Source organism: Takifugu rubripes, chromosome 2 (assembly GCF_901000725.2).
Source record: "Takifugu rubripes chromosome 2, fTakRub1.2, whole genome shotgun sequence".
Lineage (NCBI taxonomy): Eukaryota > Metazoa > Chordata > Actinopteri > Tetraodontiformes > Tetraodontidae > Takifugu > Takifugu rubripes.
This window is the reverse complement of record NC_042286.1, coordinates 14,576,040-14,603,860: the sequence shown is the minus strand read 5'-3', so window position 1 is coordinate 14,603,860 and position 27,821 is coordinate 14,576,040. Positions and strand designations below refer to the sequence as shown.

The window sequence follows — 27,821 nt, the reverse complement described above, 5'->3', positions numbered from 1 at the left end:
AATGAAACTCCATTATTCTCAAACCTGTGTTTTAATAAATAAGTCACTGGAATATTTTATTTACATGCACTTATGCCGTGTGCATAGTATTTTCTACATGTCAATATTATTTGAATTACTGCATTGATTTCTAATTGGTCTACAATTGAAAGTTTTCACGTTTTCAACCAGCAGTGCTCGTCAGATTGCGGTTGCCAGTAATGGCCGTTAGAGGGCGCAACGCGCCTCAGCCAGTGTTCACAGGCTGCAAACGTTTAAAAAAACGAAATAAATGTGTCATAAAAGCACATTTCCAATGACATTTTAAATTATCAAAGCTCTCTTGGATATTTAGCTAAAAAATACTGTCATCAGAGGTTGATTTGCCTGGAAAGCAGGAAAAATGTGAATCATCCTGTTGTTATCAGTCTTCTGTGCAATGATCCAGAAATGCTTGGGCAAAATCCGAGCAGCTCTTCAAAAGTCTTGCAAAACACACCTTCAGGCCTTCATACATTTTACCACATGTGCATTTGCATGAACAGGTAAACAGTGTGAGTTACGTGATGTCGGCCTGGATGAGGTCAGACAGGTTAAATTCTACCTTTTATTAGTGCAGGTTAAAGCAACAACCTCCGCTCAAAGTAGAATAATTAATGTTACTTTTAACAAATAAATCTGGAGGATTCTTTAAATCTGACTGAAATCAGCTAATGTAGGTTTTTTGACTATAAATCAAGCTGGTAATGAGAATATTTGATAAAGTTTGAGGGTAAAAACGAGGCCGTGCTGTTAAAACATATCTGGACGTCTACCAGACGGCCTCCTTCATCGCCAACCTTGAACATTTTCTCAGCCAAATTCTCATTCTGGCAGTCAAAATTTATCATTTTTAGTTCATAAACACAATTATTGAAGCAATTATTTTTACTTTGCGTTTCATTTCCATGTTTTTTTCATTCATTACAGAGAAATCACATTTGCTGTGACACCAGAGTTCATAGCTCTGGCGCAACTAATTTAATTTCAACCTCATTACAGCTTCAACTAAAATTAACTTGATTCCTCATATCTGAGTGACCGCAGTGGATGTATGTACTGGCGAGGGTGGTGGTAACCTGGACGCTACTTTATCATTAGAAAATACAAACCTGGCCTGGGTTTATTTTACTGCGATGAGCACCCACGTTATTGCCCCCTCCACTTCAGATTTCATGGGTGCAGAGATTTGTGAAGAGGCCCAAGTTGCCCCTCTGTGCTCCAGCGTCTGTTTAGCTGCTCTTTACCTGAGTGGAAAATCTCAAGTGCTGTTGTCAAAATACCCTCAAAGGGCAAAAAGCCTTTCCCTGTTAGCCCAGATGGACTCATGGGGGAATATTTCATGTGTGGGTGGCAAGTCTCTGCCTGGACTGGGACTGGGATCTTCCAGAGACAGAGCTTCTTTTCAGGCTTTGGGAGCTGCTCAGGTGAGAACTGGAAACCAGCCTGTCCCAGTTGAGAAGGAAATGTTCCAGCAATGCTAACTAGCTGCTAGCTGTAACAACATGGAAAGTGAACCAGCCACAAGGACTTTGTTTGATGTGACTTCCTCCCACTGTTCAATAATATGATAACCACGCTGTTGCAGCACTGACTGCTCAAAGTAATAATAAAAAAGTTAAAGCGTTCTACCAGCACGGGACCACGTACAGTTGGTGTCCACCAAGTTAGCTACCTGGTTTGGGTTGACCAAACAGTATCTTTGCTTACTTCCTGTTTGATTTTCATCGGTGCTGTTTCATCGGTGCTGTTTCATCGGTGCTGTTTCTAAACTTTACAGTCACGTTCAAGACTGCCTAGAGAACTGTGGTTGTCACAGACGCCACATAAAGAGGAACTTGACAGTAATTTTGATTTCTGTGGACTCCTTCTCTGCTATGGCGGGTTTAGCGCTAGCGGTGATGTGAGCAGCCACGGTTCTCCAGCGGGCCAAAGGTGGCCCAGGTGCCCCCGCCAGGTAAAGCTGATGCTTGCAGCACCACGGAGGTGTAAACCAAACCAGTTCTTTGAAGGGTTAAACTGGTTTTAAAAATAGTTTAGTGTGATGAACATATGACTATGGCTACGAAAGGCTAACACTTTGGTGCTTGTAAAGAACTTTAAAGTACCTTTGCAGCAATATCAACCACTAGGGTGGAGCTTTAAAACGTCAATGTAATGGAGCATTAGCACACAGTGTTTATGTCAGTGTTGCCCAAATTCATCAAAAATCCAACCACAAGAGTGAACAAAAACGAAACTTGAAGGCTGGGAAATGTAATGGCTATATACAACTATATACAACTATACGTTGTTTCGCATTTTTCCCTGTTAAAACGAAGCATTCGTTTCTAGAAACCGTCGTTTTATAGCATCGTTTTATTTTCCACGTTAAACTGGTCAAGTTTGTTCGTGTCGCATCGTTTCTGGTCTCCGTGGCGACAGAGCCACGCCCCTCCGGGAAGCTGCGCCGCGGCGGCGGTGAACTTGAGGCGCTGCGGGTCGGACCCTGAACAACGGCTCTTATCTCCTGCAGTCCGCCGCAGAACCGTCTTCCTGCGCTCTGCCGGTTCCGAACTTCCCTGTCCTGCAGGAGGGGGACGGAGACGTGACGTCGCTGCCCGCATAAAGGCCCGTGCAGCTGGGGGAGGGAGGCAGGCACGGCCGCCGCCGCCGCCGCCGCTGCCGCAGCCGCAGGACGCACCGCTCGCCGCGAGGCGCCGGGCCGACCGGCTCACCACCACCGGCACACGCGGAAACTTTGCTCGAACAACACGCAGCCATAATGCGGCACCGCCCGCCGGGCCCGGAGCTGATGTGACCGTCCCCACCCACAGCAGGGAGGAAGCGGCGGATACCAACAAACACCTCGTCACGGTGCGCGCGGCAGGTCGGCGTGCCCGTCTGGCGGGGGACATGTCCTCGTTAACCGTGGATCACGAGCAGAAATGGGTACCGACACACGTCCAGGTGACCGTGCTGAGAGCCAGGGGCGTGCGGGGCAAAGGAAAGCACGGCACCAGCGACGTGTACACCATCATTCAGCTGGGGAAGGAGAAATACTCGACCTGCGTGGCGGAGAAGACCACCGCGCCGGAGTGGAGGGAGGAGTGCACGTTTGAGCTGCAGCCCAGCGTGCTGGAGAGCGGCTCCCCGGCCGGGAGCAACCAGCTGGTCCTCACCGTCATGCACCAGGCGCTCATGGGCCTGGACCTCTTCCTTGGACAAGCGGTGGTCCCGCTTGAGAAGGTCTTCAGCGAGAGTCGCTGCTTGAAAAACGAGTAAGTTCTGTAGCCTTTATTTGTGTGTGTGTGTGTGTGTGTGTGTGTGTGTGTGTGTGTGTGTGTGTGTGTGTGCGCGCGCGCGCGCAGATAGGGGAACTTCGTGACCTCGTATCTTGATGCCTTTGCTTCACCTCCTCACTTTATCTGGAGCTCCCCAGGCTGGTTCAGACCGTGAGGGACGTAAACAGCCGTCAGGTCTGAGGTGCTGCATCAGGGCCCTGCAGACACACCCTCCCCCCCCCCACACACACACCAGCTGACTCTGAACACGCTGACCCCCCAAACACCCACAAACTTGCCCCATTCCTCCATCTCCATCCACCTTGGGTGCTTGTTGTGTTCTGGAGCCGACCATGTGGGATTAATGGTTGTCCCAATTCCAGGGATTATCTAACAGATTCACCCTCCTGAGAGAGCCGAGGTATTTTTAGTACAACTTGTTTTACAAATGCCCAATAACGGACCAAACATTTGACCTTTCCTGAATTTAATAGTAAACACGAAGCTGAATCCTAAAATGAGAGTAATTCATAAGCTAATCTTGGAGGTGCGAAGCCATGAAGCTTTTGCTAGGTGTTGTTTGCAGTGATGCTCCAATGACAATGTTTTTTGTTGTTATGTAACTTCCTCTTAAACTCTTTCTACATCCCAGAGCGTCTGAGCACATCAGTTCTGGGTGTGTTGGCATTTGTGTTGAAATGGGCCCGAACACGGCACCGTTGGCCTGTGTAATCATCACTTCTCGTAAAACAGATTAGCATTTAAACGACTGAGCTGGACCTTCGGACATCTGCGGATAAATATAAATGCTCAGAAACAAAGAGGGGGCTTTTATTTTTCATCAAAGCTGCCCCAGCTGGAATTAAAGTAGATTTAGCTGTTAGCCAGCATGCTATTGTTTTGTAATGCTCAAATATTTCCTGTTTACTTCCTGTCCAGGAGCGTTGCCCCTGTCCTCCACAGGACTGGACGATCCTTTTTACTCAGACGTGTCGGCGTGAGACGAGAGGGGAGCCGGTCTCATGCCGCCGACCCCGTTGTAGCTGTAAGCTTGAAGGTTAGAGCCCGCGATGCTCAGGCGTCAGCAGTTTGGTGGCGTGGTGCGTTCAGGGTCCCTGGGTGGGATTCAGGACATTTGATTGGTAACAATGCAGTTGCTCTTTGGGTGGTCAGAAACTGGAGGATTATCCAGTAATCCCTCCAGACTGACCAGTCTGTCTGTCTCCACGTAGACTTAACCAGACTAGATTTGGGTTTTAAAACATGTGGCCAACTGTTGACATGTTTTTTGGGAATGCTAGCTACAAGGGCTAGCTAGTTGATGAGCCTAAAAATATAGTTCTTTATTTTGGAACTTATCAGGTAATTTTTCGCTTCCATTACTATTTTTAGGATTGTTTGATTAAAACTCCTCACCATATTGATCAGACAGCGTAGCTGTGTTGCCATGACAACATTAAGGGGCAAATATTAGCATGTGTTTATTAGAAATAAGGCGTGCGAGGTGATTGCTGCGATGGGCTACTTTGGCAAACACACAACATCTTTATGCAGTGTGTTAGCATGTAAGCTAAGAGGCTAAAGGGGGTTGTGTCTCACCCTCCTCGAGTCATAACAGGATGTTGGGTTTGTGCAGAATGGTCGCCCACACGTGGTGGGACGGGCAGAAGCAGCGCCTGAAACCTTACTGGAGATCAGATTCAGGGAACGCGAGGGCGTCGGGTGAATTCCCTCGCAGGGTCTCTCAAGGGGAAGCCTGAAACTGCTGCCAGATAGACGCGCTGTGGCGAGCACAGCGAAATCTTTCCTGCTGCTTTTGCTAAACGTGACGTTCACCTTTTCCCTCGACGCCACGTTTCTTCCCGTCAGAGTGAATTTCTCCTTTCAGCTCTTTTCCTGCTGCAGATGCTGGTTTTTTCCCTGGCTCTTGTTGAGGTTTCCAGCGCTCTCATAGGTCCACCCGGACTGTCACGCTCCGCTCTAAGAACGCTCCGATGACCCCGGTGCTGTAGCGCGCCTGACGGGTCGACCCCCCTCCCCCCACGGACTGAGGCAGGAAGAGAGCTGCACATCCAGAAGAGCTCTGGGAGGCGCGCGGTGCTGCCGCCTGCAGCCTAATGGACATCACAGTTATGTAACGAGTGACCTGACAAGTCATCCTGGGAAGCTCGGCTACACACATCCACTCTGTGAGCCAGACTAAAATAAAAGCTGTGGTTTTCAGCTCGGCTACAACCTCTCTGATCGGGACCTTTGGATGTTGGTCTCAAGTTGTTGGTTCTCAGGGGGACGTTTGAGGGAATAATGCTCAGTAGTTTGGAGGTTTAGGATCAGGGTTGGAGATCATGGCAACCAGATGTGGAATGTGGACGGAGCCTCGAGGCTCCGACCGGCGTCACCCTCAGTGCTCCTCTGGGTTCTGCTGGTTTGGCTGAAGGTCCACGTGGTGACTGAAATGAAGCCGCTGAGCTGCTTTTATCTGAAGCTGGGCTGGATGGACGAGTCGGTCCCGATGCAGGAGGAGGATCTGCTGGGATCCACTCAGCTTCTGGCTCGAAGCTCACACCTCTCTGAGGTATGTGAGAACAATGCAGCCCACAACAGCCTGATGTGGGAACACACCGCTAGATTCCACAGCTGACACTGACCCTTGGACCCCACCGAGGGGTGTGTGTGTGTGTGTGTGTGTGTGTGTGTGTCCCACATGTAATTCCAGCTCTGTCCTGCCCTGGCGGGTGGGTTCTGGAAATCAGCTTGTTCCATGGACACCTGGAATGACGTGTCCCTGCTGCTGGACAGTGTCCCCGTGTCCTCCCCAGCAGACTGGGCCGTGGGTGTGAGGACACATGCTGGGGTGGGGCGGAGGGTTGTGATTTCCTGTCTGTGGAAGCAGATATGAAGCAGAGTTTCTTCGGTTCTGCGACCTTTTGGACCTTTTTGATGGGAGTGTGTGGGACGATGCTCTTCCGGAGGACGTGGGCTCCAGAATATAGCACTTATATCTTTTGGTCTGTGCTCCAGTGTCTAGATTTAGTCCATTTGGTTTGTGTTGTCGTTGCGTGTCCTTCGTCCTTACTTCTGATTGGTCATTCTAGACCGAACCACCGGCCAAACGTGGCGTCTCTTCAGGAGATGAGAAGAACTGCAGCAGAACCCTCCTCCTCTTCTGTGTTTGGACCCTAAACCCCATATTTGCTGCAGGGCGGCGGCCGGTGAATCGGGAGGAGGACGGGCGCTATTGTTGGAGAATCAATGTGCAACGTGAGTCCACACCCAGCAGGTCTTTGAGGACGCTTGAGCAGCTGCCTGGGTCGGTGTCAGAGTTCTGGGCTTTCCTGTCAAGGCCGGGTCACGTCTTCAGATCTGTTTGGATCCAGTCCTTCCTCCTTCCATTGTCTCCTGAGTGAGCAGGCTGAAGTGTGGTGGTCGTCATGGATACGAACCACATGAACGTTGTTTTTGATTCTCCAGATTCCACTGGAATGTGTGTATGTTTGTTCTCTGGCATTCTTTTAGGGAGGTACCGGGTTGTCGGGGCCCCGTGGAGGAGCGTTACATAACGACATATGCTGAGAATTAGATGACTGGTGTGTTTCTGCTGCAGTTACACCAGTGTGTGTGTGTGTGTGTGTGTGTGTGTGAGACAGTGTGTGTGTGTGTGTGTGTGTGTGTGAGAGACTGTGTGTGTGTGAGAGACTATGTGTGTGTGTGTGTGTGTGTGTGTGTGTGTGTGTGTGAGACAGTGTGTGTGTGTGTGTGTGTGTGTGTGTGTGTGTGTGTGAGAGACTGTGTGTGTGTGAGAGACTGTGTGTGTGTGTGTGTGTGTGTGTGTGTGTGTGTGAGGAGGAAGCTTTTGGGCCACCACAGCCTCGTGTTGTGTTCTTATATAAAATAAAATAGTCTAGATTTCTCCGTCTCCTTCTTGATCTTCTCTTCTTTATGATAAATTGGGAATTGTAAAAATGAAAAGTGTGTTAAACATTACCGGACCAAACAAACACACTAATTGCTGATGGTTTGCTCTTAGCATGCTAACTGCTAGCAGCAATGTTTGGGCCTGTTAACTGGAGTTGCTTCATCTCTTATCTAGAAGCTTTCACTGTTGTAAGCTGATGTTGAAACAGGTTGCTTTATTTTTGTTATTCGTGTGTTTGCAGCTGCTGAATTAGTGTCTGCAGTAACGAAACAGGCTGCAGCATCAGGCCCGTTGACGCCTGCTCCTCCTGTGTCGTCTGTTTCCGCTTCACTCTCAGCTTTAGTCGCGGCTCTTTTCGACATTTCAACTTTCTCGTTGACTCAAACTACCAGGAGCTCATTTTGCGGCCACCCGCTTCACTCCGTGAGATGTTCGTGCATCAGGACTGAGGGCAGCACCGGAACCCAAACCTTCTCCGTTTAAGTCTTAAATGGGGCGACTGGTCACGTCACAGCACCTCCAAAAACACGAGATGAAGACGTTGTGGTTGAGGGTTTCGGTGAAAATAGCTCTGCGGCACAGGAAGTGAAAAATAGAAACAGTTCTTGGTTTCGGGTCCGGTCGTCTCTTCCTGCCTGAGACAGCAGCTTCCCTCCAGCAGCTTCAGGGTCAGAACCATGTGACGTTTCTGTTCAAAATGGCCACAAACGACCAGATGAGACTTTCCCCTGAATCACGGGGCGGCGGTGGGAGGTCACGGCTTCCTGCTCTGGCACGCAGCCTTTCTCCAGTGGACCCAGTTCCGGTCCAGTGATGGAGTCACAGTCGGGCCCCCCCCCTGCCTCCTGTATATCATGTTGTGTTGTGTTGTGTGTTACAGGTGGTACCAGCTCAAATCTAAGACGGGTAAGAAAGAGAAAGAACGAGGGGACATTCAGGTCACCGTCCAGTTCACCCGAGACAATCTGACCGCCAGCATGTACGACCTGGTCATGAAGGACAAGAGCATGTCCACCTTTGGCAAGCTGAAGGAGCGCATGAGAGGGAAGAAGAGGTCCAGCGAGGAGGACTCGTCCTCGTCTATCCTGCCGGGCGGGTACGGGTCGCTCTGCCGCATGCGCCAGAGGCTGCCCAGCGAAGGCGGCGGGGAGGAGGATTACGAGGACGACGAGGGCGGCGAGGTCAGGCGGAGCAAGATGAGGACCTTCTTCTTGAGGGGGAAGCTGAGGAAGTCTTCAGACACCCGCTCCAGCACGTCGCTGGGGTCGGAGAGCAGCGAGTCCTCGTCGCGGGGCGGGAGCCTCAGTCCCACGGCTGGAATCAGCGTGGTGGTGTCTGACCTGTCCAACTCGCCCAGTAACAGCAGCAACCTGACAACCGACAACAGCCCAGGTGAGGAGGAGCATCAGATGCTGCTGCTGCTGCTGCTGCTGCTGCTGCTGCCTGGTGTCGGCGGTACCACGCAGGCCGGCATCAAACGGCATTTGATAGAAGTTGTTCAGGGTTTATGTCTGTCAGCATCGTAACGGCCTGAGATCAACTCTACATTAAACTATTTCTGTCTCTGAGAGAAGCTCCGACCAACGTGCACTAACCCATTGTGTTTCTGGAGGCGTGCGCTCTCCAGACTGCTGCTGATGTTGTTAAATCACCTTTGAGGAGAGAGATCTCACAACGTTTCCCTCCTTGTCTCCACAGAGCACACAGCCAACCTGTCGCCCAGGTCGCCGTCGTCTCTGCAGTGTGAGTTTGGTGACGAGGTCGCGGAGATCAGCATCGCCGTGCTTCAGCCCACCCCGCCGGTGACCAGAAGCCAAGCGTGCAGCGTCCCGCCCCTGGACCCAGGCTCAGGAAAGCCTCCAACATCTTTAGGCCTGGGACTGTTGCACAAGTCTCTGCCTCTGTCCACGTCTCTACAGAACCTCAACCCAAGAGCCTCTATGGATCCCTCCAAAGGCCCCGTCAGCGATGGGCGCCGCTGGTCTTTTGACAAGCCTGGCGAGGAGGAGAAGGCGGCGATCGCAGCAGCCTTGGAGCAGAGCGGCCCCATGCTGGGCGGAGATGAGATTGAGGAACGTTTGGGACGCGCCGGCCCCACCAAAGATGCCTCCGTCACATGGGAGGCTGGAAGTCAGGGTAAGAAGCTGAAGAGAAACTTGCTCTCCCATGGGAGAGGCCATGCGGCAGGGAAGGGTCAGAATCAGAGGGAGGAGTCTGAACAGAGCGCCGCCGTCACTGCGGACAAACACAAGGGTTGGTTTGGATCAAAGGACTCGCCCGGCAAACCCAGGTGAGCTTGTGAGTTTGTTTGGTCAGTATTGATACAGATGTTTTCCCACAGAACAGCTGCCTCCGTCTTTCTGCTCTCCACCGCACCAACAGTAATGGTGCATTAGCCACATGCTAGCCCACTGGCTGGGTCGTATGTTTATCACTCCCAGTTCCAGGAGGGTTCAGCTGGAAGCTGGATGTTGCTCCAGCTGTGCCCTTGGCTCCAGGTCTCCTCTGAACTGCAGACGAAGGTCGTGGCTGCTCTCCTGAAATGGGATCATGGCGCCGTCATAATCATCTCTGTGGGTTGCAGCACACGTTTGAGGCAAACACTTTGGTCGGGGGGCGGATGAATACGAGGTTAGGCCAGTTTATGCCTCAGGTTTATTTCAGGAGCAGCTCGTTTATCATCGGGGTCACCCTGGTTATTGATCAGTGCTGCTATTGATTAGGACTAACTGGTGCTTCTTACGGTTCTTTCTCTCATTTTAATAGTTGCTGGTTGTGTTGCAACAAGAGCAACACAACAGGCATGGTCTCCGGTCTTCCCCAGGTCTGATCCACTGGGGCAGCTCTGCAACATTTGATTTGCACTGTTCAGTTGTGTCCTTGTGATGCTCCCGGGCATCCAGAAACTGAAGTTAAAACAAGTTAAAAATCTTTTCAAGGCATTCAAAAGTGTCAGACACGCAGTAAAGTCTGCATGAAACCCACCCTGTGATGATTGAGGAATGATTCAGGAATGATTCAGGAATGGTTCAGGAATGCAGATGTGATTTCAGAGCTTCTGCAGCTGTGTGAACCATCCTCACTAATCACGAGGACTGTGTCCCCTTCCTTTCACAGCCCTGACCCCAGCACTGACTTCACACATGTTCCCCTCCCCACAATTCCCCCCGTAGGTTCCCCTGCTCCGGTTTCTCCCCTGCACCACACTAACCCGTTCACCAACTCGCACAGCACGCTGCTGGCCATATCCCCCTGCAACCCTTTCTTCTCTCTCCTCCAGCAGAACCCTTTTTATGACGCCATGCTCCCCGCTCAGCCCCTGAAACCTTCCCCGCCGCCTCTGCCTTTCCTCTCCAGTTCCCGGCCTCCCATTTCTCACCTCTTTCCTCAGACGAACGACCCTAACGGGACCCCCAAAGCCTCCAGCGTTGTGCGGAGCAGCGTGTGTTCAAACGCTAAGAGTGACAGGATGGACGGAACCCAGAAACGACCCCTCCCTCCGACTCCTGCGGAACTGCCGAACAGGACGCCCTCTAACCCCTTCACGCCTGCCGGGGGGCAGCGGCCGGACGCGCAGTGGGATGACTTCTTTGAAGCATTTGCAGCTGGAAGGCTGCAGCCTCCCGGGGAGCTGAGCACAGACCGCGCATCACGGCGGGGCACGCGGAGCACTCTGGCGAAGCGCTGCAGCGATGGAGCGTTGCCTCCTTCGTCATGTGACTCTCCACATGGGTCGGGAGCAGAAACGCGTAGCTCTACCGGCCACTTGACCAACGCTAGCACCACTCACTTTGACGGATTTGCACAGTTTCTTGAAACTATTCCCGAGCACAACGACGGCGGGGCTTTAGATCATCCTGCTCCCCCTCTAAGAACTGCTGCTCACACTGAAAGTGATCAAGCTAACGGCAAAACTCACATGCATTTTTTAACCAACGCTAATATGGACCCGGGTTCCCATCATCCCTCGGCTGCCACGCTCAGCAGCAGCTCCCCAGATCCTGCTTCTTCGGGTATCGGCAGTTCCGTGGAGGAGGATTTCCTCTCCTGTTTGTCTTCTCATTCGGACAAGTTCTCCGCTTCATCTGCTGAGGAATCTGAGGCGCAGAACCTGGAAACCGACATCATCAGCTTTGAAAAGTCCTGCGAGCCAATCAGAAAGTCCAAATCCTCAGAGTCAGAGGACGACAGGTCTAACGGTCCATATTTGTTGGGGTTAGAACAGAACCCGGACATCCAGCGCCGGAGCAGCGAAGCTTTGGAAGGCTCTGTGGCGCCATCCCCAGGGATGGTGCCTGTGGTGGCGCCACTGGAGCGTCCAGAAGAGAAACACTCCGATCTGCAGCCAAGATCCGACGGAAGAGAAGAGTTTCCCGTACCAGTGGAGGAGTTTCCACCTACACACGCGATGATCTCTTCACCTCCAGATGTTTTACAGCCAACATTTCACATCCAAACCTCCTCCCCAGCTGGGAGGCAGAATTCAGCAGGTTTCCCTGCGGAGGAGGCCGCATGGGGGCGGGAGGCAGATCGGCATTCGCCGATTCCGTGTGGGGATTTTCCTGTCAGTCCAAGCAGCACCTTCAGTCCGCTGCTGCTGCCCCCTCCTCTGTCCGACCGCAGCAGCTGCTGCTTCCTTCACAGTCTTTACTTGAGCTCCGACTCGCAGAATTACCAAAGTTGTGAATCTCCTCCGTCACCAAACGTCTCCAGCAGCTCGGAGCCGAAGCAGACGCCAGACTGGGCCAGTTCCACTCTGGCGCCCGCTGATGCTGCTCAGGAGGTCTTTGCTGACGCATCCACGCCATCTCGTGAGGAATCCCAGCAGAGCAGCAGCCTGGGATGCAGCTGCGACTTCCTGCCGCCAGCTTTTACGATGAAAGACGAGTCCTGCGACAACCAACAGAGGAGCTTCACAGACCAGGTGCTGCCCGCCGTCTCAGATGACAGGTTCTGCCCTCATGCACAGACGCTGCAGCGCTCCCACTCTGACGGCTCGCTCAAACTGACCCGGGACCAGCGTCTCTGCGGCGCCGACTTCCCCGCCCTCCCCTCCTCTGCTCCTCTAACTCCTGACCACACTAGCCCCTCTGCAGCTCTCTCCCCCCTCCCTCCTTTTGCCAGCGCTACAGCAGGGTCACCACCCAGCATGCCACAGGCTGCGGCGCCCAGCCCAGTGTCTCTGGAGAGCCAGCAGGCAGCCAATCAGCAGAACAGGTGAGGTTGCACATGCTCAGAAGCGGGTGAGAAGGTGGAGGAAACGCTCCTTTCCCACTTCCAGAGATTTCTGTCCTGTCGTCACTTCAGTCTGCTGCTCTGCTTCGTCTGCCCCTCCCCTGCGCTACTGACTCTCGAGGGGTTTCTCTGTTGTGGTGTGACCTCCTCTTTTTCTTCACTTTGTTACCACACACTCCCACACACAGGTGTTAACAGGACTTTTCTGCAGGTGTGGTGTGTGTGTGTGTGTGTGTCCTGGCTCTGTGGTAATGGGAGGGGAAATGGAACCTCAGGCCAATTAACAGTTATTATTTTTCTTTCAATCCTTCCATGCACACACACTCCCTTCCCCAACACACATAAAGACACACACACCCCCATCCCCACAGGGCAAGCTAGCGTTCTCACACAAACACACCAAAATTGTCAAGCAGAAATCTTTGGTGAGGTGGTGTTGTTTCACTGAAAGCATTTCTTTTTTCACCTTGGGGTAATAATTCATTTAACACTGTTCTAGATGTTTGGTGGCACCTAACGCATGCAATTAATTAAGCCTCCTATTTTTCAGCTAATTTGGGTAAAGTTTTCACCAGTGTTTCCCTGTAATGAGGAGTCTTCTGCATGTCTGACCTTCCTTTCTTCAGTGAAACAAAGACTGAGATTTGATCTGTAGCAGCCGTGTCTGTTGCTGCCCTGGAGGTGCAGAACATTGTCTGTTGTGCTTCAGTAACGGGCCCCATCTATGACCTGAGGTGTAGGTGTGCAGGAAATGCAGATAACAGGGAGCTGTATTCCCTGTATAACTGATGGAAACCTATTTCGCAATCAGTGAATTATGGTTCTCAGACAGTTAACCTCCAGGCTGGTAACAGAAGGCGAATCTTTTAAATTCACCTAACATTTAAAGAACAGCACCGCAGATGTTCTGATAAATGTCTGTGATTGGTCCTGATCACCTCATCCAGCCCCCACCCTGTGAAACCCCTGCTCAGCACCACCGAGGCTGAGGAGAAGCGGAATGAGGGCCGGTCAGTGCTGGCCACTGGACTGGAGAAGCTCAAGTTCACCATCCACCCTGGGAGGAGCAGCCAGCTCAGTGAGCAGGAGGCCAACAAGCGGAAGGTGTGTTGTCACCATGCAAAAATACGGCAGTGCTGCCCCCAGAGGCAGACAGCGGAATAGCAGCGCTTGTTATTCTACTTTTCACAATTATCTTTCACACTAAATAGGCAACAAAGAATTCCTTTTATTAGATGCTGTCTCATATTTACAAAAGAGTGGAGGCAGTGATTAACACAGCCTGAATTTAATGTGAGGCAGTTTGTTTAGAATGTCGCATTAGCTTAGTACGGTTGTAAATTTCTATTAAATTGTTGCAGTTCTGGTAGTTGAATCACAGCAACTGGACTGTTTTGGTTATTATTAAATGAATGCTCTCCTTTTAGAAGGGCAGCAGGTGCTTTAAGACCCCTTTTTAACATTTTCCAATATTTTTTCCCCACGGTTCTCCAGTTGGTGACGGGAGGAGCCGGCTCGTACTACCACCTGAACCACAATGACCTGGTGGCTCTGCTGGTTCAGCGGGAGGCGGAGCTTGAGGAGCAGAGGGAGGAGTTTGAGCGGCAGAAATGTTTACTGGCGAAGCGGGAGGTTGAGCTGAAGAAGCTGAAGCCGCAGGTCAAAGATCTGGAGGACTACATTGACACGCTGCTGGTGCGCATCATGGAGCAGAAGCCCACCCTCCTGCAAGTGCGATCCAAGTTCAAGTGAGGCGGGTTCTGCAGCTCGGACCGTGTCTCGTCACTCTAACCTCCACGACAAGCTCTTTAGTCTTCTCACTGCTAGGCTGTCCTTTTTGATACAAACATCTGGGCACGTAGAGACGGCGGGGGCGTGTTTTCCAGAAGCGTTGTTCTGAATGTTGCAGGTTCTCAGGTCGTTTTCAGGTTCACACAGCCGGGTGGTTTCAGTTCAGGAGCCCGATTGTAGAATTATCACTTCTTCCTTTTCGCGTTTCTTTTGGGGCTTTATCAGAGTGTGAATCCACAACAGTGCATGTCCATCCTGCAGGTTATCTACCAACCAGAGGAGGATCACAGCCCGTCCTGTCTCTCATTTGTAGCTCACTCGCTTACATTTTTGTTGTCTCTCATAACTGCATCATTTCATAAGCATTAGCATATTATAAACGATCAATTCTAGTGGTTTAGCTGTGGAGTTTCTTTACATACATATCCATTCTTTTTTCCTGTTCCACCAGGAACATGACCAATTACTCTTCACTACTCTTAAGCTACATCCCATGACTCAAATTAGATTTATTATTGCTCCAGGTGTTTGCTCAGCTATCTGTCTGTTCTGTAGTCACAGAGCTCAATTTTAAAACAATATCAAGGGTCTGATAGAATATTGTGTTTCCTTACTAAAGTAAATGTAAGAATGAATTCTCTAATGAGAATTGATGTCAGAGCATCAGTAGGATCCACAGTTTGGGACAGGATGGTTCATGGGTTGTTTTGGATTGACTCTCTACACTTCCTGATGATGGCGTCATCATTCAGACACGTCGTTGAGGCTAGAAACACCAAATGAGCGCCAGTGTGCAGCGAGACACATGACTGGGGACTATTAAAAGCTTCTAAATGTTCAAGTGTTCTTAGCCAGCAGTGGGGGTGTTCGAACCTGCAGTTCTATACACAGTTCGGTGATCTTTTTCGGTTCTTCCCACCTCACCTTTTATTGTTATTCTAGTTTATACCTTAAATCGACCCATCATGCTAAGCCTAAGGAGCTAGCGGACTCTAGCATGGGTCACGGCATCATCCTGTCCAACAGTATTGGGGTCAGTCACCTCTGATCTTGTGCCACTGCCTTGCCGGCTTCATCAACACAAGCCCACGGCTTTAAAATGCTTCCAACATGCCAGTACTTGACTCCCCCCGCCTGAGTGTTGCACCCACCCCTGCTCGAGCACGCATAACGTGGTGGTTTCAGTTGTACCGAAGGCTTTCCCACTGCGTTCTACAGCATGCTGCCCTTCTAAATTGCCAAACGCTGCCTTATTATTTTGTGTCACTTGGAGGTTAATTAAGAATCCATAGCTTCAGTTTATTTGTTAGGGTTCAGAGGAGAAGGTTTTGAAAAAGAAAAGCCATTCCTGCTTTTTTAAAAGGATTTCTTTTAACTGTCATTCTGTTCCCTGCAGGAGATACTTTAGGCAGACCGATAGGATCCACACAGTCACTTCCTGAGAAATGCCTCCAACAAAGCCTTGAAGCTTAAGTGATGCGCCATAAAGTATTCTTATACGATGCCATTTGTGGGTGTTCTTGCACTAATTAATTGTCAGAGCATAAATACTGTACCTGTCAATAAATGTGGGTATAGTTAGCTCTTCCTCGCCACTCTACCGCACCTTTGCTCTGTGACTGAAGCACTCGGTCTGCTCACACACTGTCGTCCTTATTCCCGGTGAGCTTGAAGCGTTTGACAAACATCCTAAAACTCATCTCTGTCCTCAAGATAAAGTGCATAAATGACTGTAGAGACGTTCTAAATAAGCGCAAGAGTAGTGGTCCTTCATAATGTCTTCCATTTTCAATGTTTTTATTTAAGTTCATTGAATTTTGTGCTTGGTTGCTTAGATGATGGGATGTGAGTTAGTATGTGAGACTGGAACGTTTACAATTCGTGATGCAATTCTGTTTCACAAATTTTGTATATTTAATAAAGAGTATTTTGTGTTTCTTGCTCACCCTACGTTTGGTTGTAAATGTGTTACTAATTCAGATTTAAATTTAAAGGTCCCTCTACATGCATCATTAAAAGATAAACCACCTGCTTTTTATATCTTTATAGAAACACCATTTAATCTTTGCATGTAATTTAGATACATACTAGAAAGAGCAATTTTATTCCAAGCAATCCTGCAAACTATTACTAGTCACTTTCAAAGGTTGGCAATTAATTGTACACTAAGATTGACCATGGCTGCACCGGGGGCGTTTATTCCCGGCCAATATTACAGGTAAAATCAGCAGCTTTAATTCGTTTAGTAATGAACTGAGATATTATTATTATTATTGTTATTTCCGAGCAGCTCATTTATTACAGAATTTGATCCAAACCTACCACCAGAGGGCTGCGTAAGACACTTAAACCCAAACGCCTTCCCTCAGTGCGTCTTTCAAAACAATTTAAATCCGTTTTGTCTTTGTTTTTTTTTTAAATGTACTTCATAAAAAACTAAAATGACGTCTCCTGGGAAGTGTAGTCTCAACTCTGGACACCATTACCCATAATGCCACGGAAAGGCCGAACAGCAACAAATCTGCGGCTCTTTAAATTGTTTTAAGAAAAGAAGGCGGTTGTTGGCGTCCACGTGAGGCCACGCGCCGAACATCCGCCATTTGAGCTCGGAAAGTCTCGTTTCCGCCAGGTACGTTTTTATTTTGTCACACAAACGTTTTAATAGTCGTCTGTTCGTCTTCCTGTAAGTAAATTATAAAAAGAAGTCTTATAAAAATTCTTTGAGTTGTTTATTTCTGCTCCTTTTCGCCGTCAGTTTGTCCTTAAATAGCATTTTAGTCACGTGACAACAGGTCAGGTCAATTATTGGACAATTAATCCTGATTTAATCAAAGTTAATGTGGAAGTTAAAGACCCGTTTCCAAATATGTGCGTGTTAGAAACCCTAAATGTGTACACTCAGTGATTAAAATGGCCACACAAATTTATTATATCAGGAAGGTTGAAGTCTGCAGTTATTACTCTTTTCACATCCCCAATTTGATCAGAAACATCCTAATGAACTAATTAGGTGTTGTAGGTTCGAGCCTTTGTCATGTTGGGCTTCATTAGTTGACGCTGCAGGTTTGCAGTAATCTAGAAAAGGAAACCTTTATGAAGCAATAATGCAATAAAGGACATTTCCAAAGGTACGGATGAGGAGTCTTAATCAGAAGTCTTAATAAAGCTGCATAGTTGTTGTTTTGGTCATAAAATAATTTATCATAAAGGAATTAAATCACCTGTATTATCAGGCCTGACAGAGGGTGTTGCAACTCTTGAGTACTTTAATTAAAACTGCCATTAAAAAATCAAATTAATGTATTGATTTGACATTTATTGATTTCAGATCTGTCTTTGCAGCTCAACAATTTTATAATCTATATGACTCAATAAGTGTTTGAAGACATTTAATTAAAACCAAGTGAAGCACAGGTAAAAATGTGTTGTTTTTTTTTTCAGCCAGAATTTATTCATTAAAAACTTTGCATCCACACACACACACACACACACACACACACACACACACCTACACTTAAAATTAGTTTGGATAAGTCTTGATTAATAATTAAATCTTAGAAACATAATTAAAAATATTCCTCAAGCTTGTGTTTTCACTCATCCGTATGTTCATGGAGTTATGAGGTTCAGCTGTTAGACAGATTCCAGATTTTTATCCAAATTAGCAATTAGCGTAATTAAACTCTCGTTAGAGACTGATGGGCAGCTCTTAAGGCGGCGCCGCCGTGCTGCACTTCCAAATGGATTCGTGGTGTTCAGCTGTGAATAAATGATCAGAATTTGTGTGGGTCTGAACCGATCCAGATGCCCCGTAAGGTGCAGGTAAGAGTGTGTGGGCATTATTAACGAGGAGACTCCACCTGCTGGATCAGCGTGTTGGGGCACAGCTGGAGTCCCTTTAGAGGGGAACATCCAGAACCACCAGAACCACCCGTCAGCCTTTTATACCTGAGGATAGTCTGAACTCTTCTGGGTTTTCTGTTATTCCATTACCTTGCTCGGTGGTGCAGTTGCCTCATTGAAGGTTCTGGGCTTGATTCTGGCCTGAAGCCTTTCTAAATGGAGCTTGCTTGGTCTGTGTGAAGGTCCTGCCCGGGTCCGAATCGTCCACATGAGGTTGTTTGATTCTAAATGCCACCCTGGAAATAAATGGTGTTTTGGAATAATGGTCTCTTTTTCCTCACAGACCAGTTTCTAGTTGCTTCAGGCATTTTCTGGATGTGACTGACTGACTGTGACAGAACTTCATACATGTTCTTCATGTTTCTGTCTGTTTGTGACAGAGCTTCATACATGTTCTTCATGTTTTTGTCTGTTTGTGACAGAACTTCATACATGTTCTTCATGTTTTTGACTGTGACAGAGCTTCATACATGTTCTTCATGTTTTTGTCTGTTTGTGACAGAGCTTCATACATGTTCATGTTTTTGTCTGTTTGTGACAGAGCTTCATACATGTTCTTCATGTTTTTGTCTGTTTGTGACAGAGCTTCATACATGTTCTTCATGTTTTTGTCTGTTTGTGACAGAGCTTCATACATGTTCTTCATGTTTTTGTCTGTTTGTGACAGAACTTCATACATGTTCTTCATGTTTTTGTCTGTTTGTGACAGAACTTCATACATGTTCTTCATGTTTTTGACTGTGACAGAGCTTCATACATGTTCTTCATGTTTTTGTCTGTTTGTGACAGAGCTTCATACATGTTCTTCATGTTTTTGTCTGTTTGTGACAGAGCTTCATACATGTTCTTCATGTTTTTGTCTGTGTTCAGCTTCCAAACCCTCTTTTAGACGCACAACAAAGGAGTTTCCAGGGCTGAATAAGTGCAGCTCCTTTATGGAAAACCCTGTTTTAGCTCACACTTTCTAAATATTGTCACATTTGGTAGCTTTGCTCAAAAGAAGAGTTTCATATAGAAAGACTTAATGAATCTCCATTTCTGCGGTATGACCTTAAGATTCTGAGGCACCTCGTTACCCAGAGGTTCTGCTGGCTGATTGAGCTGTTGCTCAGCTCTTTGGTGACCTTCTTCAGCAACTCCTGGGATGTCAGGACGTGCACACACACGGAGCAGCTGTGATGGGTGGTGTTCTCATACACGTGCACCTTCCATCCTGCTGAGGGGGCTGAGCCTCAACATGCCCCGATGATGTGTGGGGGGGGCACCAAAATGGCAAGATCATTAGGACAAATTGGGCCACATGACAGGTGCTTCACAGGCTCAGAATCGTCTCATCTGTCCTGAAAATCAGCATGAAGGTTTTAGTGATGCTCAGTTATCACACACAAGATGGTGGAAGAGACAAAGAGCACTTTGCTCTTAATTGCAATCTTTGTTCTTCATGTGGTCCCATCAGAGGCGGCTGGTGGGTCTGCAGGGTTAACCGGTGCTCAGGTAATCACACCGAAACGAGCAGGAAGAGGGAAGCTTCTTCCTTTCATGGCTTTTAAAAATATCCCTAATTTGAAGTGAATCATTTCTTAAAACACCAGTGAATAAAGTTTTTGGTGAATTCTGTCTTGAAATGTGTTTTAATCTGCAAATGAAGATATTTTCTTTGAGTTTTCCAGAAACTGAAGCAGGTGACGTAAACACAAAGTTTTTACTTGTTTTCTCTCATCGTGATAATTACCAATTGATAGGATAAAATTCTACATTCTTTTACACTGACGGAAACACTAAAGCTAATTGTTTAAATCAGATTTTTCATGTGAAAAAGCTACTAATTTTAATGTTAAATGCGCATCTGACGTAACCCAGATGACTCGATGTCATTTCTGAAATATGCTCTTATTACAGGCCGTCATTCATCCAGAGGAGCTTCTCATGACCTGGATGTTGGTCACAGGATGCCTGATGCAGTCAGTGGTCCAATATGGAGACGTCACTGACCCTGCGAGCTGTCTCCGCTCAGGGAGGCTCCTCAGGTGGTCCAGAAAAGGTCACACTCAGCTGGACGCTGATTAGGACCTGTCTCCCCTGGTGATGGCTTCTCTGGACAAAAGAACCTGCTATATTTTGGTCCACATTCAGCACAAGTGTTGGAGATAAATTACAGAGGAGAAAATGACACCAGTAGTTAATGTGTCCAGAGCAGAATCATGTGAGACGAGTGCGACTCCTGCTGATGACGCAGCTTTTGACAGGGTTCCTCGCACGTGCTGCAGCAGCGGGAAGAGTCTTTACACACATTCTGACCCTCTAATGAGTGTTTACTTGCACTGTTCTGGAAAGCTTCTGTTCCAGGGTTCATCAGCTGGTTCCCACCTAAACTGCTGTGAACCGACTGGTGGAACTGTTAGGTCTGATTGACCAACCAGCTCGACCGTAGCCGTCAGCAGAGACGTCATGGAACGCCGAAGGTTTTTCCAGGGAGACATCGGAGCAGAGGCCATCGATCCCTGTGACCTGGCGACGCAGGTGTGACACGCAGCGTTCACTCGGAGGATTAGAACCCTGCAGCTCTACTGAAAAGGTGAGAATCTGAGGACTACAGGTCTGGGTGAAGGGACACTTCATCCCGTCCTCCCTGAATGAGAGGAACCGCTCTGAGGTTCAAATGTGGCTTCAAAGCCTTTTTACAGGAAATGACTGAATTCAAAGAGGAAACCTAAACCTTTCATTACAGCCCTCATCAGTTGAAGCTTTTCTTCTCACCTCTGTGTTATCAAATGTCAAAAGAGTTCAATTCATGTTCATTTGCCTACCTGCTTGACATTGTGTGGGCATAAAGCTCGAGCCAATTACTGGTCCTCTGGGCGCTCTTTCAGCTGCTGCCCTCAGGCTTGACAACAGCAGAAAGCACATGGGGAGCCTGGAAGGCGGACCGAGGGGCAGGGAGGGGATGACGAGCGCTCCAATTAAGCATCGGCTGTGGTGACGACCCCCTGCTGGGCCGGGGAGGCCTGAAGCGAGGCGAGGAGTGTTGACTCTGATCACTTTAGTCCACCACAACGTACAAGGAGCCAGGAATGTTTCCCCAGTCACAACATGATATTTTCACCTAATTTAGCCAATCGGCTCCCACTTGCTCCTGGTCAACCTACGGGGGGGGATGGGGGGGTCGGCCCAACGACCTGGCGTTTGGTGCAGAGATTCAAGCCCTTCCCAGCAGCGGGTAAGTTCAGAACTCATCAGGGAAACACCTTACGAGGGTCAACCCACTTCTCAGGGAAACCAGCCCCCCGGTCTAGAACAGCAGTAACTTGGGTCATTTAATTCTCAATGATGTCATTGTGGTGGTGTGGCGAGCTGCCGAGGGGGTAACCGAGCCGTCTAATGTCAGCTGGGCTGCGTGCACCAACACGCTCCCGTGCACTAAACGCCGTTTCTGGCTGCATGTTTCAGTTTAAAGCTGCACGCGTGTTTCTTTTATTGCCTTTTCTTCTGCAGGATTAGACTTAATGGGAGCTGCCTTTGTCAGACGTGAGGAGCCACAAAGCTGATTTTCATGTCACTTTTCCCACAAATCCGATCTTACCCAGGGGTATAGGCCCGTGTCCCAGAATGCCCCAGGCTGCTGGCTAATAATTAAATTGTTTGCCTGGGCCCTGTTTCACTATGGCGATCCTTTCAATTAAATCAACAGGTTCCGACGGCACAGCCTTTGCCTGGTAATTGGCTGCTTGTTAGAGCTCTGCTGCCACAAACAAATTGGATAATTACCCCCAAAGTGGCATCTATGTCAAGGCCTCATTTACCTGAGTTCTGTTTGTTCATTGCGGTTGTTGCTGTTGTTTGCGAATGCCCGTATAAAAGGTAATTAAAATGGCTAATTGAAGCCAGTGGAAGCAAAGTGTTGTTTTGAATTTTCTCCCGCTTGATTTTCTTTGCTTACTTAAGGCTAGATTTATTTGTAATAACCTAATCAAGCAGCAGCCTGTCATTCAATTAGATTATGAAGACCTTAACTGGAGTAAAGACACGCCGCCAGATATTTAATTTGTTGTCTGAAAAGTATTTGTCATTATTTGCAATATTTAGGAAGTAATTACGTGCAAAGTTCTTGGGTGCATTTCCACAAAGCTGCCACTTTTTATTAGATAAGTTATATATGTAAATGTAATTAATGCAAATATTAATAATTACTGGCTGTGTTCATCTGTAAAGACTAACAATTAAATCATTAAATGAAGCAAAATAATTGGTTATTTCAAACTATTTTCTAATGCCTTGCTGCTTTCTGTCCCTTTTAATTGGTCTGGATAAAAGAAATCCCTTTTAGGTAAAAAGAGCTATTTATTCACTCAATTGAATTCCCCTCACAAAGCATCCTGCAGCCTGGGGGGCCGCGCAGATAACCCAGCGCTTTTGTCTTAAATTAAAACGGCTCGCGGCGCCACCGCTAAACTCTCTAAAATGACGTTTTCCTGTTCCTGTTGGAGTCAAGGAGAAAGGTCGTCTACATTTACATTCCTTTATGTTCATTTTGGCTCTTGTGAACACGTTCAGAGCGTCGCTGCTGCTGTCAACCAAGACCTCTTGGTTACAGCGTCCAGACTCTCATTTCAGAGTTTAAAACCACACCGTGCCTACCGCTGTGCCCTTGAGCAACGACCGAAATCCTGCTGCAACAGTCATTTGGAAGCTGCCTGAACTCGTGGCCGCTCAGTGGAAGTGGAAGAGAAGCAGCGCTATTGTGAGTAGAACATCTGCAGGTTCCTGAGACAGCTGTCTGAGCAGCTTCTCACCTCTGGAGCTGTTGGAGGGCGGCAGCGCTCCTGGTGACAGCTGGAAGGTGCTGCCAGCATCCAGAGGCTGCCACACGTGCGCCGCTCACTTTCTAACCTCAAGAAAACCTCATATTTGTCAGTTTGTTGTTTTCTCCATCACCGGCACCTTTAGCACCTTTGACCCAGACTTGATCTTTACACCGACTGCAGTGTGAGTTTAAACGCCTCTGAAATTGCTCCCTAACGCCAGCGTGTAGTGAAGGTCAGGTTAGATGGTTTAGGTGGAGCAAACACGTTTTATTCTCATTGTCACGCCAACGCTCCGTCTCTTCTCTGTGCCCCCGGGTGTGCACGCCTCTCTGGAGGATCTCCTGCTGTATTCACACATGGGCTGACCCACAGATGGGGGGGGGGTCCAGGTGTTTTTTTCCAGCAGCTGGATGTTAGAGAGGTGGAGTGTGTGAGCAGGCGGTGTTTTCAGGTGAGTAGCACCAGCTCTCCCCTGCATCAGCCTGACTGGCTCTCAATGGAGCGAGAACAGGATGGGGACCGGCCCCCCGGGGGCCCCTCAGTGATAGATGAGACTGCTGAGAGCAGTGACAGCAAATGCTGTCTCACATGGTCAGCAGCAAGGAGGTGTGTGTGTGTGTGTGTGTGTGTGTGTGTGTGTGTGTGTGTGTGTGTGTGTGTGTGTGTGTGTGTGTGTGTGTGTGTGTGTGTGTGTGTGTGTGTGTGTGTGCGCTCGCCACCTCATTTTCGGCATGGTTGTGTTTAAAGGTAGACTGTCGTCATGACGACGTAACGGGCAGAACTTTGTAAATATGCGTAAAGCAACGACCTTGTTAGGGCTTAAATTACGCAGCTGTGAATAGTTTTATCACATCCCATTTGTTACATTTTCCATAAAAATAGGGAAAGTTCTCCAGACATGGATGAGCGGCTCTGCAGGAGGTCAAGGCAGCATAGTCGCACACTCATGAGGAAGCTCCAGCAGAAACGGCCTGTCAGGTAAGGCCTGCCTGTCTGCCTGCCTGTCTGCCTGCCTGTCTGCCTGTCTGCCTGCCTGTCTGCCTGTCTGCCTGCCTGTCTGCCTGTCTGCCTGTCTGCCTGCCTGTCTGCCTGCCTGTCTGTCTGCCTGCCTGTCTGCCTGTCTGCCTGCCTGCCTGCCTGTCTGCCTGTCTGCCTGCCTGTCTGCCTGTCTGCCTGCCTGTCTGCCTGCCTGTCTGCCTGTCTGTCTGCCTGTCTGTCTGCCTGCCTGTCTGCCTGTCTGCTCACCCTCCTGTCTGCCTGCCTGTCTGCTTGTCTGTCTGCCTGTCTGTCTGCCTGCCTGTCTGTCTGTCTGCTCACCCTCCTGTCTGCCTGCCTGCCTGCCTGCCTGTCTGTCTGTCTGCTCATCCGCCTGTCTGCCTGCCCGCCTGCCTGTCTGTCTGCCCACCTGTCTGCCTGTCTGTCTGTCTGCCTGTCTGTCTGCCTGCCTGTGTGGAGGTATGCTGAGTGGCTGGAGGGGTTTTCTCAGGGTTCCGGGGCCACTGGGGCTCAGAAACACCCCCACCTCCTTTGTGAGGTGTTTGTTTTGAGCAGAAATTAGAAACCTGCTTCACACTTTAATTGTACCTTTGCAGTGCAGCCGTGAACCCTGGAAAGACGTGATTAACGGCCTAATAGACGCCAGCGTTCCAGATCGTACGTGCAACAGAGGTGAACACGTGTTCTGCTGGTCCGTCTCTTCATGGCAACAGGTCAGTGTCGCGTTATCCCGGGAGAACCTGACCTCCAGAGTGGCTCGCAGCCAGAATAGGGACTCGTGTGAACGCAGCCAACACTGCAGGAAATGGAGCCTTAATTCAGGATGATATGAACATTCCACTTCAGCAACGCTCACGTGCTCCCTCACCTGACCTTTCCTCCCCATGACCTTCCTCTTTGTGCTGCAGTTTACAGACGCACTTGTGTAATTGTGTGTGTGCGCGTGCGTGCATGTGTGTGTCGGCTAATTAAACTATGGCAGCCATATGTGTTAATGAGCTCCCTCATTAGGCAGTAGCTCTCCTCGTTAGGAGGAGAGGCGGAGCGGCTCTTTCTGGAGCTCCTGCTGAGTTCGCTGTCCCACTCGCTGAAGAGCGGATTAGAGGCCAGCGCCGGAATATTGGCTGGAAGGGAGAGATATTTCTGGAGATGAGCTCCAAAACATCAAAAGGTCTGTTAGTTTCCACATTAATAAAAAAAAAAACCAACACCTTGAATTTAGCTCAGCTTTAAATGTATAAACAGCAGGATTAGTAATCTATTACATTTAAAAACGCTTTCATTGTACGCCGTGTCCAGCTGGTCCACGTGGTCCACGGTGTGTCCCACCAGTCCACTCCACAGCTGGTCCACGTGGTCCATGCGTGTCCAGCAGGCCCACCCATGGTGTGTCCCACTGGTCCACGTGGTCCACAACTTGTCCCGCTGGTCCACGCCACAACTTGTCCCACTGGTCCACGCCACAGCTGGTCCACGCCACAGCGTGTCCCACCGGTCCACGTGGTCCACAACTTGTCCCGCTGTCTTTTCCCTCAGACGTTGCAGGAACGATTCTCCTCTGATTCTCATCAAATGTGACTATAACGGTAATAAATGGTTATTCTTCGCTTGTTCCACAACGTTTCTCCTCCTCTTCTGTGGCGTTTCATCAGTTCCCAGCTTTACTTCTCCGGGTCCTGAATTGTGCCGGATCCCTTTATTCCGACCTGTCCACACAGGTGTAACACTGAGATGTCACCTGTGGGATCTGCCCCCAGCCTCCTTCACTGATGCCATCCAGGTTACAAGGCGGTGCTTTCACTTTAGCCTTGTTACCTTAGGATGCGCCTTTCTACTCATTAAATCTGTTTCTTTGTCTTCTCTCTGCCAAATAACCCTCCGAACGGAGCAGGCCAGCTCCAGCTTTGCAATGTTTAAGATTTAATTACTGCTGGAAATAGCTCAGACGGCCATATGGCAGAACACGTCAGACATATGTGGCGCCAACCGTCCTGTGAAAATGCTGCCTCCCGCTCCATGAAGGGACCTGTTTTTATCTCACCAGTCTTTTTTGCACTTTTACAATAATAGCAGATGAAAGAAACCCCTCTCCAAAAAGCAACATGGGTGCCCTGTTCCCCTGGACCCCCCGCCTGCTCAATTTGTCCCACTTCCCCATTTCACACCTTCCAGGATGCCTGATTGGGATTCTGCCTCCAACTCTAACAGCCATCTGTCTCTCCATCAAATATTAGAAGATGAAAACCTCAAATTACACTTTAATCTGCAAGTTTGACTCTTTTTTTGCACTCATGGATTAAATACAGAAGACTGAAGCTTTTTCAGGGTTATTTGGCTTAAATTTTAAGGTTAAATCTCAGATTCTGTGGATGCGTCTGCACCCCTGAATTATTCTGACCTTCAGTCAGAAGAGGTGGCGCCTGAGATCACCACGGCAACAGATTGCGTGACTGATATGCTATTAAAGGCCTGTGCGTGATGTCTGCTGCCCGCCACGGTGACACCGGCAGGGTTGTGCTCCAGTTGGCTGTGCACGTTAGCATATGCTGCCAGAGAGACGTGTTGTTTACGCCCCGATGCTTGATGTTGACGCAGTGTTGCCTTCTAAAAATGAGTCAAGAACACGCACGTGTGTGCATTTGAATGAAACGCCAAATGATTGGTTTAGATGTTGCAAATGAACACAATGTATACACAGACATGCACACACAGGATAAACACATCACAACACACGGCTTCCACCATATAAATGCTAATTTCCTGAAGCGTCTGCGCGCGTTTGTATAGATTTCCACTTGATCTGTGTAATTTTTGGCAGATTATCTCCCGTCACGATCTGTGCCATAATAACCGTGTTTATTCAGTTTGGCACCGCGTTTGTGACGCGCACGGTGCTGCTGCAGCTCAACCGGCCCAAACGTGGATTATTCAAGGCTTTACTTTGAGTTCCTTTCAGTTGAACGTAGACCTGCGCGTTGACCAAACGAGCAGAAAAGGTCCGATTCCTCGCGCACCGACGATGACCCGCCCTCTCCTGGTGTCTGTGATTAGGACTTTTCACCGAGCAGAGATGTTTTGTCGGCCATTTTTAAAATAATTCCGCATTGTTCCGCTTTTTCAGCAATTATCTTGTGATTTGCTCGATGCGCAGCAGCCGGAGCAGCGGCCGGACCGCCGGGACGCCGCCGCATTATTTAGCGCTGCATGAAGTTAATATGCCACATTAAAACACGCTTTTCTGCTGAGAACTGAACCAGTATTTCACCCCCTCCTGTGGGCTCCTGTGTCTGCTGACTTAGGTGACCGGGGGGGGGGGCGAGGTGCTGCTCTGGCTGCTTCTGTTGCGCCTGGACGCGAACCTCACGTGCCCTCAGCGAGGACTGTAGCGGCTAAAACACCTTCTGTGCTTATTTGGCTGAACAGGAATGCGGCGAGTCTTGAAAGGCGTCGCTGCACCTGTGGTGCGTCTAGGATATCCTGGAAACTCAAAACAAGGCCCCTTCTCCGACCGCAGATGTCCGACTCTTTGTGCGCCTTTTGTGAAAGCCGCTGCGGCGCATTTGAGTCTCCCTCCGCTTCAGCGGCTGCTGCTCTTGTTTCCCAGCTTACAAAACACGGCTTCAGGGTCAGACGTCAGGGCTCATCTCCAAAGCCTCGGGGTCACCAGGAGGGGATTCCTTCCGTTTCTTTTGACAGGTGATTACTGGGGTGTTTTGGTGAGCAGACTGGACCACAATAGTCAGCACTTTCCCAGGATGCACACGCCGGAGCGGCATTAGTGGCGTGTCCCCCTTCAGACGGAATTTGGAGGAAATGCCAATCCGAGAGGTAACACACCTGACACCTGTGTGACATTCCTGACACCTGGGTTTTGATGGGAGCTTCCCAACTGGGGAG

The 27,821-nt window shown here is 49.0% G+C and overlaps 1 protein-coding gene and 1 long non-coding RNA gene across 5 annotated transcripts; both read left to right on the top strand.

Moving 5' to 3' along the window:
- The first annotated feature begins 2,690 nt into the window (after positions 1-2,690).
- Positions 2,691-16,252, top strand: rab11fip5a (RAB11 family interacting protein 5a (class I)). 4 transcript variants are annotated; one of them, XM_029827930.1, is made up of 6 exons: positions 2,691-3,278; positions 8,078-8,589; positions 8,896-9,487; positions 10,315-12,414; positions 13,380-13,536; positions 13,927-16,252. In XM_029827930.1, exons 1-6 carry the CDS (start codon positions 2,914-2,916, stop codon positions 14,182-14,184), a joined length of 3,984 nt encoding a protein of 1,327 aa, XP_029683790.1. In that variant the 5' UTR covers positions 2,691-2,913; the 3' UTR covers positions 14,185-16,252. The 4 variants fall into 4 exon arrangements, with proteins under 4 accessions (XP_029683790.1, XP_029683806.1, XP_029683796.1 ...); XM_029827936.1 differs by lacking the exon at positions 2,691-3,278 and adding an exon at positions 4,480-5,856; XM_029827933.1 differs by lacking the exon at positions 2,691-3,278 and adding an exon at positions 6,408-6,542.
- A 7,348-nt stretch (positions 16,253-23,600) lies between these two features.
- Positions 23,601-25,535, top strand: LOC115247317 (uncharacterized). Its single transcript, XR_003886375.1, has 3 exons — positions 23,601-23,906; positions 24,521-25,095; positions 25,269-25,535. It is a non-coding gene; the product is annotated as an uncharacterized lncRNA (long non-coding RNA).
- Positions 25,536-27,821: the final 2,286 nt, after the last annotated feature.